The 20,835-nt window shown below is 39.3% G+C and overlaps 1 protein-coding gene across 1 annotated transcript in view; it reads right to left on the reverse strand.

Moving 5' to 3' along the window:
• Positions 1-20,453, reverse strand: part of LOC142108392 (Fc receptor-like protein 5) — an 87,550-nt gene extending 67,097 nt beyond the window's left edge. The window contains exons 1-5 of the mRNA XM_075192015.1: positions 20,396-20,453; positions 19,973-20,233; positions 19,610-19,876; positions 16,239-16,520; positions 14,308-14,589 (exon numbers count right to left, since the gene is read on the reverse strand). Of these exons, the coding sequence (XP_075048116.1) occupies positions 14,308-14,589; positions 16,239-16,520; positions 19,610-19,876; positions 19,973-20,233; positions 20,396-20,453 (1,150 nt within the window). The remainder of the gene's footprint in view (positions 1-14,307; positions 14,590-16,238; positions 16,521-19,609; positions 19,877-19,972; positions 20,234-20,395) is intronic.
• Between the last annotated feature and the right edge of the window lie 382 nt (positions 20,454-20,835).

Raw genomic sequence — 20,835 nt, forward strand, 5'->3', positions numbered from 1 at the left:
GCTCTGCTTTGCAGTACTGGGATCTTGAGTTCAATTCCCACCCATGACCTTATCTGGGTAGAAGTTGTATGTTGCCCACATTTGCATGGGTTTCATCTCCCAATCCAAAAACATACTAGTAGGTTGCTTTGCTGCTATTTAATTGACTTTAGTCTTTCTCATTCTGTGTACATTAGGGAATTTAGACTGTAAGCACCAATTGGGCAGGGACTGATCTGAGCGAGTTCTCTGTACAACGCTGTGGAATTAGTGGCGCTATATAAATAGCCGACGTTGATAGTTGCTATAATTTAGAAACCTTTTTTTTACCTTTAAAGATTAACTGGACCCATACTCTTATGCCAGCCTATGGCCCGATGTCGCAGCATGTAGCTACGGCTCAAAGTCTCCGCAGTGCGCTGTGTTGTAGAGTTGCCTCGGGTCTAAAGACCGCCCACAGCGAGTGCCCGCGTTCGGATGAATTGCTAAAGTTCTTGATTATTTGTGGACAATGAATATCAGAGGTGAGACACAAAGAAGCGGAGAGTGTAATGTTATTGTTCTCGGTGCCCACCAGAAGGAAGTCTGGTTTGGAAAAGCAACACTAAAACCCCAGTCCTGTTTTTTTCTGGCTATTTTCAAGAATTCTCTGAAATCCAGTGAAATCACCCAGATTCAGTGGGACTGATCTGAAATTAAGGGGTGATTGCAGTGATTTGAAATCAATCTCACTGAATTTGGGTGATTTCAGTTGATTTTCCCTGATTTCAGTGAATTGAAGAATTTTGAAGAAAAAACCAGGACGGGTTTTTGGTTCATACTTCCAGGCTTATTTGATTGAATGCAAAAGCCCAATTATTTGTGAACAGTGGATTTCAGACATAAGGAAAGGAAGGTGTGCAGAGGTACATTTGTGTAATTCCATCAAAGCAGGACTTTTTAAAGCCAGTCCTGTTTTTATCTGTAATTTTCCTTAATTCACTGAAATCAGGAGAAATCTAGTAAAATCACCCGGGTTCAGTGGCACTGATTTGAAATCAGTGGGTGACAGTAATGATTTTACTTCAGTTTGTCAGAAATCTGGGTCAATTCAGTGGATTGAAGAAGATTCAAGAAAAAAAAAACAGGACAGGCTCAAACTTGTTTACGGAGAATTATAGTCCACTAATTCCCAAGTTCCGCTCTTAATATAGGACATGACGTTCCTAAGGCTTCAGGGGAGGATTAACATTATCAAGATGAACACTCTACACTAAAAGCCTTATACCTCTTCCTATCCCTCCCAGATTTGCAGAAATAAGTTTGTGATTTTGTTTGGGCTCAAAGAACAAACACAGAAAGAACATACAAACTCCACACAGATAAGGCCATGGTTGGGAATCAAACACATGACCCCAGTGCTGCAAGGCAGAAGTGCTAACCACTAAGCCACTGTGCTACCTATAGTTTGTTCTGAGTTTCTTGTCATTTGTCAGGTATATCCTTTGAACTGCTTTTCCTTCTACCTCGACATCTGACAATGGCAAAAACCCACATGCAACTTTTACTTATTGAAATCCGAAACTTTAGAAATTATCGCTCCATCGATAACTTCCCTGCTATGTCCAAAAAAGGCAAAGGGGTTGCATGGCTCCACCCAGTCAGGGGGTTGGGCCAATGATTCAGCCAATGAGCTCTCAACAGCGCCTATAAGACACCCAGCTGCCCCTCCCACAACAGATATTTGTCCTAAAGCTGTTAGGAATTAGTATCTAGCTTCTACTAGTTGTTTCTCTAAGAGGCCAAGATCTACCTTTAATTTCCAGGCACATGAGAATTTTACTAAGTGGAAAATACATAAAATCCTCCGGATTCACTGGAATTTATTTTAGATCAATAAATGATACATACATGGCTCTTGTGTTAAGGACAGCGCGGTGGCCTAGTGGTTAGCACTCTTGTCTTACTACACTGGGGTTGTGAGTTCAATTCCCAACCATGGCCTTATATGTGTGGAGTTTGTACACTCTCCCTGTGTTTGCTATAGAAATAGCCAATGACAGTTACTGTACTTTAGAAACTTTTTTCCCCCCATTAACAATTAACTGGGCACATCTTTTTCACTTACACCGGCCAATGGCCCGATGTCGCAGCGTGTAGCTACGGCTCAAAGACTCCGCAGTGCGGTGTGTTGTAGCGTTGCCTCGGGTCTAAAGACCGCTCACAGCGAGTGCCCGCGTTTGGATGAATTGCTAAAATTCTTGATTATTTGTGGAGAATGAATATCAGAGAGGAGATACAAAGAAGCAGTGGGTATTTTATTGCTCTCGGTTCCCACCAGAAAGAAGCCTGGCTTGGAAAAGCAACACAGAAAACCCCAGTCCTGTTTTTTTCTGGCTATTTTCAACAATTCACTGAAATCCAGTGAAATCACCCAGATCCAGTGGGACTGATTTGAAATCAAGGGGTGATTGCAGTGATTTGAAATCAATCTCACTGAATCTCGATGATTTCAGTTGATTTTCCCTGATTTCAGTGAATTGAAGAATTTTGAAGAAAAAACCAGGACGGGTTTTTGGTTCATACTTTCAGTCTTATTTGATTGAATGCAAAAGCCCAATTATTTGTGAACAGTGGATTTCAGACATAAGGAAAGGAAGGTGCGCAGAGGTACATTTGTATAATTCCATCAAAAGAGGACTTTTTAAAGCCAGTCCTGTTTTTTTCTGTAAATTTCCTTAATTCACTGAAATCAGGAGAAATCTAGTAAAATCACCCGGGTTCAGTGGCACTGATTTGAAATCTTGTGGTGACAGTAATGATTTTACTTCAGTTTGTCAGAAATCTGGGTCAATTCAGTGGATTGAAGAAGATTCAAGAAAAAAAAAACAGGACAGGCTCAAACTTGTTTACGGAGAATTATATTCCACTAATTCCCAAGTTCCGCTCTTAATATAGGACATGACGTTCCTAAGGCTTCAGGGGAGGATTAACATTATCAAGATGAACACTCTACACTAAAAGCCTTATACCTCTTCCTATCCCTCCCAGATTTGCAGAAATAAGTTTGTGATTTTGTTTGGGCTCAAAGAACAAACACAGAAAGAACATACAAACTCCACACAGATAAGGCCATGGTTGGGAATCAAACACATGAGCCCAGTGCTGCAAGGCAGAAGTGCTAACCACTAAGCCACTGTGCTGCCCATAGTTTGTTCTGAGTTTCTTGTCATTTGTCAGGTATAGCCTTTGAACTGCTTTTCCTTCTACCTCGACATCTGACAATGGCAAAAACCCACATGCAACTTTTACTTATTGAAATCCGAAACTTTAGAAATTATCGCTCCATCGATAACTTCCCTGCTATGTTCAAAAAAGGCAAAGAGGTTGCATGGCTCCACCCAGTCAGGGGGTTGGGCCAATGATTCAGCCAATGAGCTCTCAACAGCGCCTATAAGACACCCAGCTGCCCCTCCCACAACAGATATTTGTCCTAAAGCTGTTAGGAATTAGTATCTAGCTTCTACTAGTTGTTTCTCTAAGAGGCCAAGATCTACCTTTAATTTCCAGGCACATGAGAATTTTACTTAGTGGAAAATACATAAAATCCTCCGGATTCACTGGAATTTATTTTAGATCAATAAATGATACATACATGGCTCTTGTGTTAAGGACAGCGCGGTGGCCTAGTGGTTAGCACTCCTGCCTTACAACACTGGGGTTGTGAGTTCAAGTCCTGACCATGGTCTTATCTGTGTGGAGTTTGTATGCTCTCCCTGTGTTTGCTAAATAAATAGCCAATGACAGTTACTGTACTTTAGAAACTTTTTTCCCCCATTAACAATTAACTGGGCACATCTTTTTCTCTTACGCCGGCCAATGGCCCAATGTTGCAGCGTGTAGCTACGGCTCAAAGACTCCGCAGTGCGGTGTGTTGTAGCGTTGCCTTGGGTCTAAAGACTGCTCACAGCGAGTGCCCGCGTTTGGATGAATTGCTAAAATTCTTGATTATTTGTGGACAATGAATATCAGAGAGGAGACACAAAGAGGTGGAGGGTGTAATGTTATTGTTCTCGGTTCCCACCAGAAAGAAGCCTGGCTTGGAAAAACAACACAGAAAAACTCCAGTCCTGTTTTTTTCTGGCTATTTTCAAAAAATCACTGAAATCACCCAGATCCAGTGGTACTGATTTGAAATCAAGGGGTGATTTGAAATCAATCTCACTGAATCTGGGTGATTTCGGCTGATTTTCCCTGATTTCAGTGAATTGAAGAAATTTTAAGAAAAAAAACAGGACGGGTTTTTGGTTCATAGTTCCAGTCTTATTTGATTGAATGCAAAAACTCAATTATTTGTGAACAGTGGATTTCAGACATAAGGAAAGGAAGGTGTGCAGAGGTACATTTGTGTAATTCCATCAAAGCAGGACTTTTTAAAGACAAACACAGAGAAAACACACAAACTCCACACATATAAGGTCATGGTTGGGAATCGAACTCATGACCCCAGTGCTGTGAGGCAGAAGTGCTAACCACTGAGCCACTGTGCTGCTATACTCTGAAAGTCCCTATCTATCTCCTCCTAAGCTCAACAGGATGCCCCAAATCCCACAGCTGGCCCTACCCTCCAACGCTGGGCTTGTTTGAGGAAACTAAAACACATTTCTTACATATTGTCTCCTCTCACCACACTGACCCACAATCCAACCTTCCCACCAGGACTACAGCCAGGGTTTTTTCCAACTGTGAGTAGATAGAAAGTCAGTCACAGTGGCTTAGTGGTTAGCAGCTCTGCTTTGCAGTACTGGGATCTTGAGTTCAATTCCCACCCATGACCTTATCTGGGTAGAAGTTGTATTTGTTGCCCACATTTGCATGGGTTTCATCTCCAATCCAAAAACATACTAGTAGGTTGCTTTGCTGCTATTAAATTGACTTTAGTCTTTCTCATTCTGTGTATATTAGGGAATTTAGACTGTAAGCCCCAATGGGGCAAGGACTGATGTGAGCGAGTTCTCTGTACAGCGCTGTGGAATTAGTGGCGCTATATAAATAGCCGACTTTGATAGTTGCTATAATTTAGAAACCTTTCTTTTACCGTTAAAAATTAACTGGACACATACTCTTATGCCAGCCTATGGCCCGATGTCGCAGCATGTAGCTACGGCTCAAAGTCTCCGCAGTGCGCTGTGTTGTAGTGTTGCCTCGGGTCTAAAGACTGCCCACAGTGAGTGCCCGTGGTTGGATGAATTGCTAAAATTCTTGATTATTTGTGGACAATGAATATCAGAGAGGAGACACAAAGAACCAGTGGGTATTTTATTGTTCTCGGTGCCCACTAGAAGGAAAAACAACACAGAAAACCCCAGTCCTGTTTCTTTCTCGCTATTTTCAAAAATTCACTGAAATCCAGTGGTACTGATTTGAAATCAAGGGGTGATTGCAGTGATTTGAAATCAATCTCACTGAATCTGGGTGATTTCAGTTGATTTTCCCTGATTTCAGTGAATTGAAGAAATTTGAAGAAAAAAACAGGACGGGGTTTTGGTTCATACTTCCAGTCTTATTTGATTGAATGCAAAAACCCAATTATTTGTGAACAATGGATTTCAGACATAAGGAAAGGAAGGTGCGCAGAGGTATATTTGTATAATTCCATCAAAAGAGGACTTTTTAAAGCCAGTCCTGTTTATATCTGTAATTTTCCTTAATTCACTGAAATCAGGAGAAATCTAGTAAAATCACCGGCGTTCAGTGGCACTGATTTGAAATCAGTGGGTGACAGTAATGATTTTACTTCAATTTGTCAGAAATCTGGGTCAATTCAGTGGATTGAAAAAGATTCAAGATGAAAAAAAAACAGGACAGGCTCAAATTTGTTTACGGGGTATTATATTCCACTAATCTTCAAGCTACACTCTTAATATAGGACATGACGTTCCTAAAGCTTCTGGGGAGGATTAATATTATCAAGATGAGCACCCTACCAAAAGTCTTATTCCTCTTCCTATTTACATCCCTCACAGAAATTAGCTTGTGATTCATTCAGGCTGGGAGGAAACCCACACAAACAGAGGGAGATCATACCAACTCCACACAGATAAGGCCATGGTTGGGAATCGAACTCATGACCCCAGCGCTGTGAGGCAGAAGTGCTAACCACTGAGCCACCGAGCTGCTATACTCTGAACGGCTCTCTCTATCTGAGGACACTAAAATACATTTCTTCCACATAGTCCACTCTCACCGCTGTGACCCACAAACCAAACTTCCCACCAGGACTACAGGCAGGGGGTTTTCGGACTGTGGTTATATGGGTAGGTGGTCTGGTGCGGATATTCCTTCCCTGACTTGCAGGAGTGGCTGAATATCTCCCTTCCCGAACTTTGGCTGTATTTGCAAGCCAGACACTACATCCAAGATAAGACCATCTTTCAGGAGCAGGGAGGGAGCTGACCGTCTTTGTGGATCCTTGTTACACATCTCAGGAGCCCAGCCACACAATCTCCACTATCTACAAAATATTAATTGGGCCAGTACCCGATGGTCCAGATTGTTGGCTTTTTAACCTGATTTCCCAGTATAAAAATCCATACTTAGGCATCTTTTTCTATACATTGCTGAAAGTCTTGTACCCATTATATCTGTATAGTCAATCCTCAATAAAGAAAGATTAAACCAAAAATAAAAAACAGGACATGTTTTAATGAATTCATTTCAGTGGATTGCATGACCCATTATATTATATTCTCAATGATTTGTGAACAACTGATTTCAGGGTTCATAAATGAAGAACAGGACGGCTGCAGAAGTATAGCTCTATATGTCCATCTAAGTACAGCCTGATTTGGAGGATTAGCCAGTCCTGTTTATATCCGTCTTTTTCCTTAATTCACTGAAATCACCCGCATTCAGTGGAATCATTTTGAGATCAATCGATTGGTTGCAATTTCCCATCGTTTTCACCGAATCTGGGTGGTTTCAGTTGATTTCATCTGATTTCCATGAACTGGAGAACATGCAAACTAAACGTGTTTTATTATCCTCAATTTCCAGTATTACCTTATAACGCCGCTATTTCATGTTCTTAATTCTGTGTAAACAATTCATTTGAAACATAAAGGACAAAGTGAAGTTTTTTCTTGAAAAACTCAGTCCTGCACCCCTTAACATTCATCGAAATTAGGTGCAATCACCAGAAAGCACCCAAATTCAGAGAACTTGATAAGAGCTCAATGGACGACAGTAAAACGAGGGTATGATTCATCCCAAATCATTCACATTCCCGGTGATTTAAGTTGATTTTGGTGTCTCGGAACAAATGCAGCTTTATTGTTTTTCTAATTTATCACTCTTTATGTTTAAATTAATTATAATCGGATATTTTACTCCCGGAATCAACCAGATTCAGCTGAATTGATTTGAGATTAAGGATTATATTTACTAAACTGCGGGTTTGAAAAAGTGAAGATGCTTCCTATAGCAACCAATCAGATTCTAGCTGTCATTTTGTAGAATGTACTAAATAAATAACTAGAATCTGATTGGTTGCTATGGGCAACATCTCCACTTTTCAAACCCGCAGTTTAGTAAATATACCCCTAAGGCTTAAAAGATGACATTAGAGATGGTATTTTTCCAATAGCAGATAACACAGAACTAGACCCATCTTAGATTATCTGATATATAAAGTTTACAGTTCGAGTAGCATTAGCTATAACACAAATAGGCAACGTTACCTTCACAATAAGTGTTTATAATACATTTGGTGGACCTATAAGCAACATCAATATATTAATCAGTATAGTTTAGTATAGGAGAACAGGTTTTGAAAGTCTACTTACATGGGGGATATTGTAATATAAAATTGGATGCATCTTAAACATAGCTTTGGTAGAATGACAATATGATTTTCACTGCATCCTATTAAAGGTCCTTTAATCAGGATATAAATGGCCATTTTTGTTCCTGAAGAAAGTTTTTTTTTTCCCTGGGTATCTTTCCTGAACAATTTTATAGCACTTCTCTATTCTCTCCCGATCAGTGGTCACAATGGAAACTTAGAAGTTGCGGTATGGAAAATGTAAGTGAATAGAATTTGACGGTTTTACAATGATGGCAGTAGGAGAAGCGGCAGTATGACTTACCACATAATAACACCACATTATTCTATGTGATTACATACATTAAGGCATTACAATTTTACAAATAATGAATTATGGTGGAATAGAAAGATATTTTAATCAAACATTTTTTTTCTAGCCCAGTTGAATATGACACGGAGTATGACCTACTGGTTTCAGATCTCAGAATACAGAGAGCCTATTAGTGTGGTTGCGTGTCTATCGCCTATCCAGGATTAAATATAATTAAAACCCATACATTTTGTGTCCGACTTACATACAAAATACTTTTATCGTTAACAGGGGCAGCGCTGGGATCTGGAAAACAACACTTTAAATCCCTCACAGGAACACACGGCTAGAGAGCAAACGGGAAATGTCATCTCTAGTTCCATGGAAGGATTCTCTGCAGTCAGAGCAGGGAATGTGATACCGGAGGAGGTATTCTTGTCAGATACAGCACATTGCCTCAAGGAAGGGTCAAGTATTATGGAAAGAGGATGAACGGGGGTAAATGGGGACGTTTTGGTAGATGGTAATGTGTCAGATTATATGTACCCTTCAAAGCATTCTGTAGACAAGTTTCTTGAGTAAACAATTTGTTATATTTCGGCTTCACCCAGTACTTAGATATTATATCAAAGAATTGTACAACACACACAAGATTGACATTTATTTGAAAATACCATAAAACCCCTCAAAACAGACCATTATAAAAATCACTTATAGAACAAAAATGAGTTCAATCGAATTTTTTTGTCAACCTCTATTTTAGGTGAGCAGGAGACACTAAGGGGTAAATACTAAACCTTCAAAATAGTAAAAGTGGGGGTGTTGCCCATAGCAACCAATCAGATTCTAGCTATCATTTTCTAGAATGTATGAGATAAATGATAGCTAGAAGCTGATTGGTTGCTATAGACAAGCTTGAATCAGACGCTTCTGTGTGCACTCCAGCTTGGCACGCCCTTACTGTACATTGACTACGTGCATACGCCCAGTCTTTTCCCTGTTCCGTTCTTCAAATTGTAGGTAGCAGTAAGGGTCCTTTTGCAGTTGAAGACGAATTGGGCATTGCTGCATTCATTGCCAGATCGATTTTACGCAAAATGCGCCACATACTGGCATTTACGTTCATCAATGAATCAGGTCCTACAATTATTACTGGTAACTCTGCAAGATGGTTCATGTTTTACCTGCAGTGCTCTATGCTGCCACCTAGTGACCAGAAATGAGATGATCAGAGTATATAAATCTCCTTCTGCACTGCAGGTGAACAGCCTGTAGCTGCCGTATAATTTATCATAACAGCGCTGTTGAATAAATAATCAGTAATCTTACTGTTTTAATTTGTTGACACAATTTAGAATTATAGATTACATAATTCACATAAATTAAATGTATTTATATATAAATGTAATTATATATATTAATGTGTCGATATGTGAATATTTTTGCATGTGAAACCAATGACTGGCAGCTGGGAAGTACAAGGAGGTGAATATCAGCTGTGTCACGCGTGGTTACAAATGACTATTGCAGTCATAGTCCAAGACTTAAAAAAATGTCTATGGCATTACTGAAAAAGGGAATAATAAGATACCCTTAATGGTAACTGTGCAAAATGTTTTGTATTTTACTTGTAGTACAGCTCTGTGGTGCCATCTAGTGACCAGAAATGAGATAACATTAACCTATCATGTAGACATTACAGCAGACCCAGTCCTTAAGAGCTACCAAAAGCAGAGTAGTAACTTAAAATTATGAACAGTACATAAAAGTTAAAAAGACATGTTCATATCACGCACCATTTATTAGATATCATACATAAAAACATTCTTGATTGCAAAATTGGGACAAATTTGACAATGCCCTCTATCCCCTGAAACCACGTACCAATTGATGGACTAATTGGGACTGTTGGGAAGTAGGGATTTCATTTATATATTTATTTATTGAAATATTATAGAAAGCTGGAAAGCTCCAGTAAGAACCTTTACTGAGTTTCTCACAGTTTACATGAGTCGTTTCACAATTCAATATATTGTTTCTTTGACAGTAATGGATCAAAACTTTACATAAAGAAAAAAATCATTCAAAGCTTCGAAATCTGTATTTTTTTTATTAAAAAAATTATTATTATTTATTATTTTTTATTTATTTTTACCGTCTAAGCGGCTGAAAAGTAATGTGGAACACGTACCTCCGTTAGTTCTGCCTTCAAGAATATTGGTATTAACCTCTTGTCCGGAGCAGTAAAAGAACAGTCTAGCTTCTTACCGTGTGAGCAGTTATTGGAAGCGTAGTACATGCAGTCTTCGGTGCGCACCAATTAAGGCGTCCGGATAGAAAACACTAGCTAGACTGTTCTTTCACTGCTCCGGACAAGAGGTTATTACCAATATTCTTGAAGGCAGAACTATCCGAGGTACGTGTTCCACATTACTTTTTAGACGGTAAGAAGCTGTTTACTATGTGCCGATTCCGAGATTAGCCTCAGCTATTTGATTTATTATCCTCTCCGTGGATTCTATATGTCATAGCCACAACTGTGGTATAGAAGCTATATCTTTCCATATCAGGAGAATTGTCGTTTGACCCTGATGTCAGACGCCGTCCCCGCTGATTCCCTGTCAGACGGGGAACGGACGTCTGATTCCCCCGTCGGCTGCCGCGGACTTCCGGATTGCGGGCGCATGCGCCCTGGCCTCAGTCCCGTTGCTAGGCAACGGGACGCTGCTTCAGTTTCCGCCTCCGCACTCCACCAATCACCTCTGTTTGGATTCTATTTAAACCTGCCTCTGGCGCCATTAGGGTGCCAGAGTAACAGGTTCACCACCAGTGTTCCTGGCTTCCTTATTCCTCCATACTCCTGAGTATTCTGATTCCTGATTACCTGTTGTGACCCCGGCTTGGTGACCATTCTACTCTTCTGTGTGACCCATTCTGTACCGTGACTTCGGCTTGGCGACTATTCCTTTGGATTACCCTTTTGTACCTGATATTCCTGATTGCTGTGACCCGAGACCGTCTGACCCCTCTACGCTACACTGGTAACTGGCTAATAGGACCGCGACCTGCGTGCTCTCTGCTGCAAAGTCCAAACCTCCTTGCGGGGGTCCCTGGTCAACACCAGGGGTACGTTCCCACCAGGGGTACGTTAGACTCCGCGCCTGTTTGACCAGTGGCATCAATACCGGTTAGTGTCTTATTATCTTCAGCCTCATAGGCCTACAGCGTGACACCTGAAGGGTATATATTTGAGGAAATTTAATCCCTCTCTGGACTGTAAATATATGTGTGAATTCTCACTATTGGATAATTGTTCATATAACCCTGTGGATTCTATACCTAAAGGAAAAACGTCTCTTGATGCATGCATGACTGTCTAAACGTCAATGAGGGATATCACTGTTCTTTACATCAATTAATCTGTGCATTATAACGATATCATACAAGCTGGATATCAACATATGTCGTTTACCATCTAAGGCTAAAGTGCATTTTATGAATAGTAATAATATTACTTGTATTATTAATTGTGTTTTAACCCTTGCTTGAAGATCTATTCATTTAATCTCTTTATCAATGCATTTTACATTGTGCACAGAATTTATACGCTACATATGTTTATATTGATTCATTGAGTAAATAAATATTAGGAGATTTTGCGCAAATCTTGTTTTTTTCTTTTTGCTATATCCTTATAGAGGTTTAACACTGCCTCTGTTTTGAGTTGCTGCATCTGATACCTATATTTTTCACAATCTGCTGTCTATTAGCGCCAGAGAAATAGTTTTTTTTGATTAGAGCACGGTTTTGTCTGGTCAGCGGCTTCCTCCTTCCTTCTTTACGCTTCTGTAGGCTCCACCTCAGCATAATTGACAGGTGAACCGCCCTAGAGGAAGTTTGAAAAACAGTATTGAGGTTGAAAATAAACGTGCACAAATAAAGTATTATATTTTAGTACTAAGTCCATCCAACAAGTTTCTTTACCTACTTTAGAGTAGATACTAACAACTTCTTTTTTAAATCCAATATTTCCTGGGGACATATTAAATGTTAATGCTGCCTAGAATATATTAGAAAGTGGTTGTATCCCTACACTTTAAGGGGTTAAGAACTTAGATCTTTTCCTGCACCAGCCAGGACCATAACCCTCAGGACTTTTCAACTGGTTCGTAAAAAGAAGTTGCAAAAAGGCATTACAGTAAGGTAAAGCTGGGCAAACACTCGGTGAACTGTCTCCATGGTCTAATCTTTGGGTCGGCCTGGACCTCTGTCAGATTTGGCCACACATGGTCATAGACAGAGCTGAATGTGCCTGGCAATCCACCTCACTCATTAATCCTATCTCTAAACCCCAGATCTACAAAACATTGCAACCTGGCTCTGTAGGTCCATATGAATCTAGGAAATACTCACAGTTTTACTGGTAGAAGCTGACAAAAAAGAAAAAGAGAGCAAAAGGATTATTATTATTATTATTAATCATATTAGTATTAGTAGTAGTTGTAGTAGTATTTATATGGCACTATAACATTCTGCCGCACTGCACATTCATAAAACAGACCAACAGGCAAAATCCGAGACAAATTAAGGCAAAAAATACAGAACATTCCACATGCATAAATGCAAGAAATTAAGTAGAGAACACAATCATCTTGTATAACATGTCTAGAGGAAAACAAAACCAATGTTTTATTTATTATTCAGCCTTTTTTGTGAGCTGAAACAATATTCAGACTATTCATTCGTTGGGGAACTAATGACTTCACTCAAATGATGTGGTGCTTTCCTAGTGAAATGATAGGTTGCGTGCTCCCGAATATTGGTGCTATCTACAAAGTGGATGCCCTCATTGCGTGCAGGCAATGGGTACATGAAATAGTGAAGGGTAGGAATGAGCCATTCCTTTACAATATACTTTGGAAAGGCTATATTACATCAGCCCACCTTGGCGGTTGCCAGAGGTGCTCTAACTAGTTGGGAAATTATGTATTTATTTTTAAAAATCATGATACCTATCAATGTCATAGTTGTGTGCACAGGAAGTCTTTCTTGTCTGTGAGTATCCCTGCTAGCACCTTCAGTGTATGGAATTGCAGGCATTTTCCTATATGTTAAAGTAGGCTATGATTATTTAGGTGGAAAAGAGTTAGAGGGAAGCACAACCATTGCCAATGAAATCTCTGACATGTGTGTTTCTGACCCGGATTGTCTGACACTCTCTTCCATCTAATTGTTTTGCTGATTACTCACTTTGATGAACACAACCTGCGTTGACACTCACGCCTCCCCTGACCTGCCTCCTCAGGCGTGGGCCCTTTCCTTTTTCACATCTCCAGACCTGGTTATTTGTATCTTTAAACTGAAAGTAAGGAAGATACATGAAACCATAGTTACCTGCCGTTGTGTTTCTTGAAGCTCTTTTATTTCTACATTTCCAGACAAGGAGGACGGAGATGAGGAGTATGACCGCTAGAGGTCCGATTACGGCTCCAAGAAGTATAGGCAGCGGGAATCCTTTCTCTATAGCTAAACAGCACAGAAAAATTTGTATATTTCTTAGTGTATTTGTTGCCTTTACTACACTGTATCTGCACAATGATAGTTATTATCCAGGGGATCGATCATCTTTTCAGAGTATAGATAACAGCCTGCTCCACGTGAGTATGTTAGTTCTTATACAAATAGTGGTCAAGCTAGAAACAAGTCTTTCTGCCCCAAACTAAAACTGGAGTTTTGATTGGAACTTAGTTAGGTAAATAAATTAATATACAGCTAACTCCCCCTCCCCCCAACTCTCTTGTTCTGACCCGTCCGGACAGAAGATTACAGTATTATTTTGTTAACTCATTTACCTCCCCTACCTTCACTCACAACTAAATTTTTACTTATAATTCTAATTATCCTTTAAATTAATGCAATTGTCATTTTCGGTACAGCTTTAGTACATTGGCAATTAAAATATCAGATTTTAGCTGTAAAACCAACAATGTATAGCATGGTGAATGACTCACTATATTCTTTACTCAATTACATATTAGCATTTTATAAAATAGGCGATTCTATCAAAGCATTTACATTCTTTTCTAGAATTATACATAGCACACTACCATGCGGGGCGCTCCCATAGTGGGCTACCTTGGCTATAATTTTCTCATTGTGTCCTCTGCAATGTTGGGAGATATACAGATATATTGTCTCAGTATCCCAAACTCACCTTCTACCTGCAGAGATAACACATTACTCCTCCTCCTCACATTGCTGAAAGCAGTTCTCACGTCACAGGTATAATTCCCAGAATCCTCCAGCTGAGCTGACGGAACTCTGTATGTATCAGAGAAATTGAATTCCTGAACATTCCGCCCATCTCTGTAGAACGCAAACTGCAGCTCTGTAGTAGATCTGGCCGGATAACGTCTTGGGTCGCAGGCCAGAGTCATGTCATCCCCCTCTGTCACCGATGGCTGGCTGCTATTTATTTGTGGAATACCAAAAATAACTGAAAGAGACATTAAATCATATGCTGGGTGTGGTGTGAAATGTACAGCAGGCAAATACTACACGAATATCTCATTGTATAGTGTTGAGCTTGGCTGCATATTGCGCACAAATGCATATGTACATCTGCAGATGCTATAAATGTTCCCCATTAGTGTAAAATTGGATTCCAGCCCCTTTGTGATCCCTACAGTTGTTCAATCGCACACACTCTAGTTACAGAGTCATTTCCACCCATGCCTGTATTTCTATTAACATTGTTTATTTTGTTTATTTATATGGTGACACACAGGTCCACAGTGCCCAACAATGGGGAGAGGAGGGTATATAACAAATGTCACATAACAGAGAATAGGAGAATAAAGGCACAGTACTAAGACCATTACACATGGGTGTACAAGTTGGGAGCAGGCAGGGGAAACCAAAGGGGGGTAGACCCTTTTCGTGAGATCTTGTAATCTAACAAGTATGTAGGTTACCTGCTTGTTTCTACCTTATAATGGAGGGTATGCTGTAAAATTAACAAGCAATCGGCCAAAGCTGAGTAACATGGAAGAAAATCCTATCTTTTGTTTTCAGAGGAAAACCAATTGGAAGTTAATTATCAGAAACTAATTTCCTTAGAAACATGCTCCATTTACTTTTACTATTGTAATCCAACCACTGCAGTTACTAATTGGCGGTTGGATGGTGCCATTTTCCAAAATTTCAAACCGTCAGCAACTATAATAAGTGGCAAATCTCAGAAAATGGTTTATTGCTTTGACATCTTTAAGGTTTGACCATTCATTGATGGCTCGATGAAATAATACATCCTGAGAACTCTATAGATCAGTGGTCAGGGAACAGGGGTAGATTACCCCAAATGAGGTAAAAATTAAATTCCTGGGGGTAATTCTGCCGATTCACATGCTGTCAGTTGGATTGTAGACCCTTTTAAATGTGAAATTGATGTTGTACCCGAAGAGCCTCAAGGGTTGGCAGAGGCACTTCTTGAGCTTCGATGCAATAATGAAGCACGTATTGCATTTGAAAACAAAGCAGATCTGTCATATTTTTGGATGTCAACAGCTGCAAAGGCATCAAAATTGCACATGAGGAGGCAGTCAAAAAGTTGCTGCCTTTTGCAACAACCTACCTTTGCGAACAAGGATTTTCCACTCTAACGAACATAAAAACAAAGCAGAGAAATCGATTGGACGCTGAAGACTGTATCCAAATTGCTCTGACATCAAAATGCCCCAATATTAATGCTCTCGTATCAAAAATGAAGCAACATCATTTCTCCAAAACCTGAAGTTTTGAACTTGAAGCTTTCAAAGAAATTTTTAATAGATTCAATGAAATTTTGAATTCCAATAATTAATAATATATGATTTCCTTCCTTTCAAATCAAGGGGGTAACGTTGGCGTATCTAAATATATTTGGGGGTAAAAGGTAAAAAGTTCCCTGACCCCTGCTATAGATACTGTCTCAAAAAGATACCTTGACAAGCAGACCAGGGGTTGTGAGGCATTCTAGAAAAAATTACAAAATATAGTCTTGTGTAAATGTGTGTGTGATTGGGGCTATGGCCAACTTGGGTCCTGATTTAACCCTCTGCAATGTAGGGACATATACAGACATATGATTCAGTGTTCCACACTCACCTTTTACCTGAATAAAGAACATCTCACTCCTCTTCCTCTCACTGCTAGTGACAATTCTCACATCACAGGTATAATTCCCAGAATCCTCCAGCTGAGCTGACGGAACTATGTATGTATCAGACAAATTGAACTCCTGCACATTCCGCCCATCTCTGTGGAAACCAAACTGCAGTCCTGTGAGGTTCCTGAAAGGGGCCAGAGTGGTGTCACATGTAAGGGTCATGTCATCACCTTCATATATTGTGTTTGGAGCCATCTTTATTTCTGGACGGGAGAACAGGTCTAGAAGAGGAAATGATTAAAATGTAAAATTGTTTGTCCAGGGACAAGGGGATGAAATATATACATTGCAGACAAAGTTTGCCTATAACATAGCTATTATTTTTTAAATCATAAAAAAAGCAAATTATTTAAGACACAACACTGAGTTTACCTCCCCTAGAAAAGCGTGAAGACTCCTAAGGGTAGTGGTCAATGGCAAAGCAGGAGGGGAGGCCTTTCTCATTGCAGAAGTGACATGTAGCAGTGCTTGGTCTGTGATATTAGTACTTATCACTTAACACAGTTAGAGGAATATGTCTTGGGTAAAACCAACCACTAAGTTGCTAATTTACAAGCTGACAACTTACTGATCATAATACACAGCAAAAAAATTAGAACTGGATAAGTAGGCACTCCTGTCCCCTCATTATTACATAAATTCGGAAATATTAATAAAAAAATACTTTTATTATTAATTACTATCAAAAAGAATTTTTGAAACAAGGTATTTTCTCAGTCAGGTCAGAGAAAAAGTCGAATATATTAAAACCAATAGACAAGTAATAAAGACAGAAAATGTGTAATAAAATACTTAGAATCAGACCCTTTGTAGTAGCTGGTATTAGTATATACTGACCAAATATTAAAATTTTCTTTTAAATAATTGTTCATTTAATTGTGTTCTTGTTTATTTAAGCCTTAATATTTATTTTTATATTCTTTTTTTATTCTTCTTTATTTTTTATTCTTATATTTCTTTACTTCTCTCAAGGATAAATAGAATATATATTTTTTCATAAGATACAATGTGAGGGCCTGATTCATTAAGGAAAGGAAAGCAAAAAAAAAAAAAAAGAGTAACTTTGCACCTTGGCAAAACCATGTTTCATTGGAGGGGGGGGCTAAATTGAAATGTGGGGACAGATTTATAGTTTGGGTAGGGCATGTCCTAGATAAACTAGTGTAATAATAAGCTAGCAAGTATTTGTGTGCTATATGAATAAACAGACAGTATATAACTTATGTGCAAAATAATAAACTAATTTGCACGCCCTGCATTGCAACATGGTTTTGTCCAGGAGAAATTTTTTTTGCCTTACTTTCCTTAATGAATCAGGCCATGTGTGTCTATTTCTACCAATAAGCCTATATATTATCCACTATACAACTTTATTTGAAAGCTGTAACCATTATTTCCTTATATATGTGAATACTTATCTTCTATTCAAAATTTAGCCATTGCGTATTAGTGGCTATTTTATTATATGTCTGTCATTAAACACTTTTGTATAATTTGGTTACATATAGTGGACTTACTGATCATGCAGTAGTGAATATATCTGAAGAACTTTTTATATCACTTTAGCATTTGTGCAAGTGGTTATCTGCTCGTTGATCACCCTCTTCTCTTACACACCCTTCACTCCATTGGCCTTCATAACAGAGTTCTTTCCTGGTTCACCTACGTGTCCCAACGCTACCTCAAGCTCAACATGTCCAAAACAGAACTAATTATCTTCCCTCTGGTCAAAATCACCACCTGCCCTCAAATCTCCCTCACTGTCAATAACACCACCTCAGTCTACCAAGTCCGCTGCCTTGGTGATAAACTTGACTCCACTCTCTCCTTTATTCCTCAAGTCCAGACTCTCTCCCAGTCCTGTCAACTCCACCATAGAAACATTGCCAGAATACGCCCCTATCTTGCTCAACATGCTACCAAATCTCTTATCCATTCTCTCATCATCTCCCATCTTGACTGTTACAACCTCCTGCTATCTGGCATTCCCGACACCCATATATCCACACTTCAATCCATCCTAAATGCTGCTGCAAGACTGATCTTCCTCTCTCACCGCTCCACTTCTGCTGCACCACTTTGCAAATTCCTACACTGGCTCTGTCCTCCAGAATCAAATTCAAATTATTCACCCTTACCTACAAAGCCCTCAACAACACTATCCCTGCATACATTCCAAATCTCATATCAAAATATTTTCCCTCCCACCCTCTTAGATCTACCTCTGATCTTCGCATTTTCTCGCCTCTGGTAACCACCTCTCACTCCCGTCTACTAGACTTCTCCCGTGCTGCTCCCCACTTATGGAATTCCCTACCACGCCCAATCAGACTTTCCCACAGCCTTCAAATCTTTAGATGCTCTTTGAAAACCCATCTCTTTTTTAGAGCTTACCCTATTCTCGATAACACCATTCACACTAAAACACCCTCACAACTGTCCCAATCTTCACTCTGAGCCACACTCGCTCCTCTTGTTTCAGCTTTGCCCTCTTCCACTTAGAATGTAAGCTCTCTAATGAGCAGGGTCCTCCATACCCTTTGTTTTCATGTCTGCCTTTATTTTGTCTACCTTGTATGTCACAGTTTTATGTATGCACCGTTTTCCCTACTGTACGGCGCAGCGGAGCAGTGTGGCACCTTACAAATCAACAACAATTATAATAATAATAATTGTCTGAATTACAGCATTTGTGGAAATTTCCTATTAAATCACTCTGCATAAAGTTCACCAACACATTTATTTATATAGTTGCAATTTTGCTTTTTTCTGGTTTTCGCTAAAGTAGGCTTAGCGCTCACTCCCTGCTGATAGAACTAGCCATTTTACACCAAAATGTCAGTGCAGTGTGTTTATTATGTATATATTCAACATGATATTCAAGAAGAAATAAAGGTGTCTCCTGCATAACATCTCGGGTGTCAATAAACTTATAGGGCTGGATCACTAACCCATATCTGTGGGAGTACAAAATTTTGAAGGCCTTTGAGGAAGAACCAGTTCTTGGGGTATATTTACTAAACTGTGGGTTTGAAAAAGTGGAGATGTTTCCTATAGCAACCAATCAGATTGTAGTTATCATTTATTTAGTACATTCTGCAAAATGACAGCTAGAATTTCATTGGTCGCTATAGGCAACATCTCCACTTTTTCAGACCCGCAGTTTGATAAATATACCCCTTGTCTGGCTCCGGGCACACAGAGATATTGTTTTGAGTATGTTTTGTTTTGTAAGAAAATTATGAAAGTAAAACTCCAACATACATAATAATATATCATATTTCTAGTGCAGGATTTCCCCACAACTCACCTGAAACCGAGATATTGGATACAGCTGAGTAATTATAATAACTGTTATCATCATAATGCAGTAATTGTCGTGTACATCTGTATGTGCCGGTCACAGTTTTATCTACTTTAGCAATATGTAACACAGAGTCAGCGACTGAGGATTGTATCACTTCACCATCCTTGTACAACATTGTGTTTTGTGCAGGAAATCCCAAAACACTGTGACATCTCAGCGTCAGGGGGTCTCCTTCGTAAACAGAGGGGGGTTTCTGCAGAATGAGATATTCTGTAATATGAAGACAATATTATTGACGTGTTAGTTGTTAGTGAATCTAATTGAAGTACAACAAGTGGAAATTGAGGATCTGAGCTGATAACTCACCATAACTAACATCCAGTCTGACAGGATGACTGTAATCACCAGTACTGGTCCTACACTGGTAATCTCCACTGTCTGCCTTTTTTGCACGTTTAATCTCAATGCTCTGTTGGTCTCTATGTATCGGCTTGTTGTCCTTATACCAGTCATATGTCTGTGTCTCTTCTGCAGCAGGTCCGGTGTTACATGTCATAGTCACCGATTCAGAGATGAATATATTATAATAATTAGGAGAAAAGATCACCACAGGTCTGACTGCAGCTCCTACAATACAGCAGAGGTGGCAGTTATAGGTCACATGGAAGGAACCTACAGACTGGTATATACTATATTACAATACAATTTCCAGATACAGATATAATGTTGGACAGGTGTGTGTAAAACTTTGTATACGTGCTGCGAGGTAAGTGGATACAGGGCACTTACCTGGCAACTGGTCAACGTGTGATGTGATCGCAAGTAGAGCATTGGGAAACTCTACCATTTCCTAATCTATTAGATCTTGAATGGTTTGTAGATGTCATATGTATGCTATACTGTTTGGTCCTCATTTTCCTCACAGTGACCAGCAGTAAATGTTATATAAATACCAGAAGCTTTTCACAGGACAGTCACAACTATTCAAAAAAAGTTGGTTCCTAACTACTTATGATTGCAGCCATAAATATCAAAGTGTCTGGTTGGGCTATTAGCGTGACTTGTTGGCTTGGTCTAATTTTCTCCCCTGAATATTAGTTGGTACTGTATGTTTAGCAGCAGTGACTATTACACTGACATATACCATAAACACAATAGCATAAATGCAGTAACATAATTATAATATCGTAAAAGCAGTAACATTTTTTGTAAATGTAAAACCATAAATG

This window comes from Mixophyes fleayi, chromosome 12 (assembly GCF_038048845.1).
Source record: "Mixophyes fleayi isolate aMixFle1 chromosome 12, aMixFle1.hap1, whole genome shotgun sequence".
Lineage (NCBI taxonomy): Eukaryota > Metazoa > Chordata > Amphibia > Anura > Limnodynastidae > Mixophyes > Mixophyes fleayi.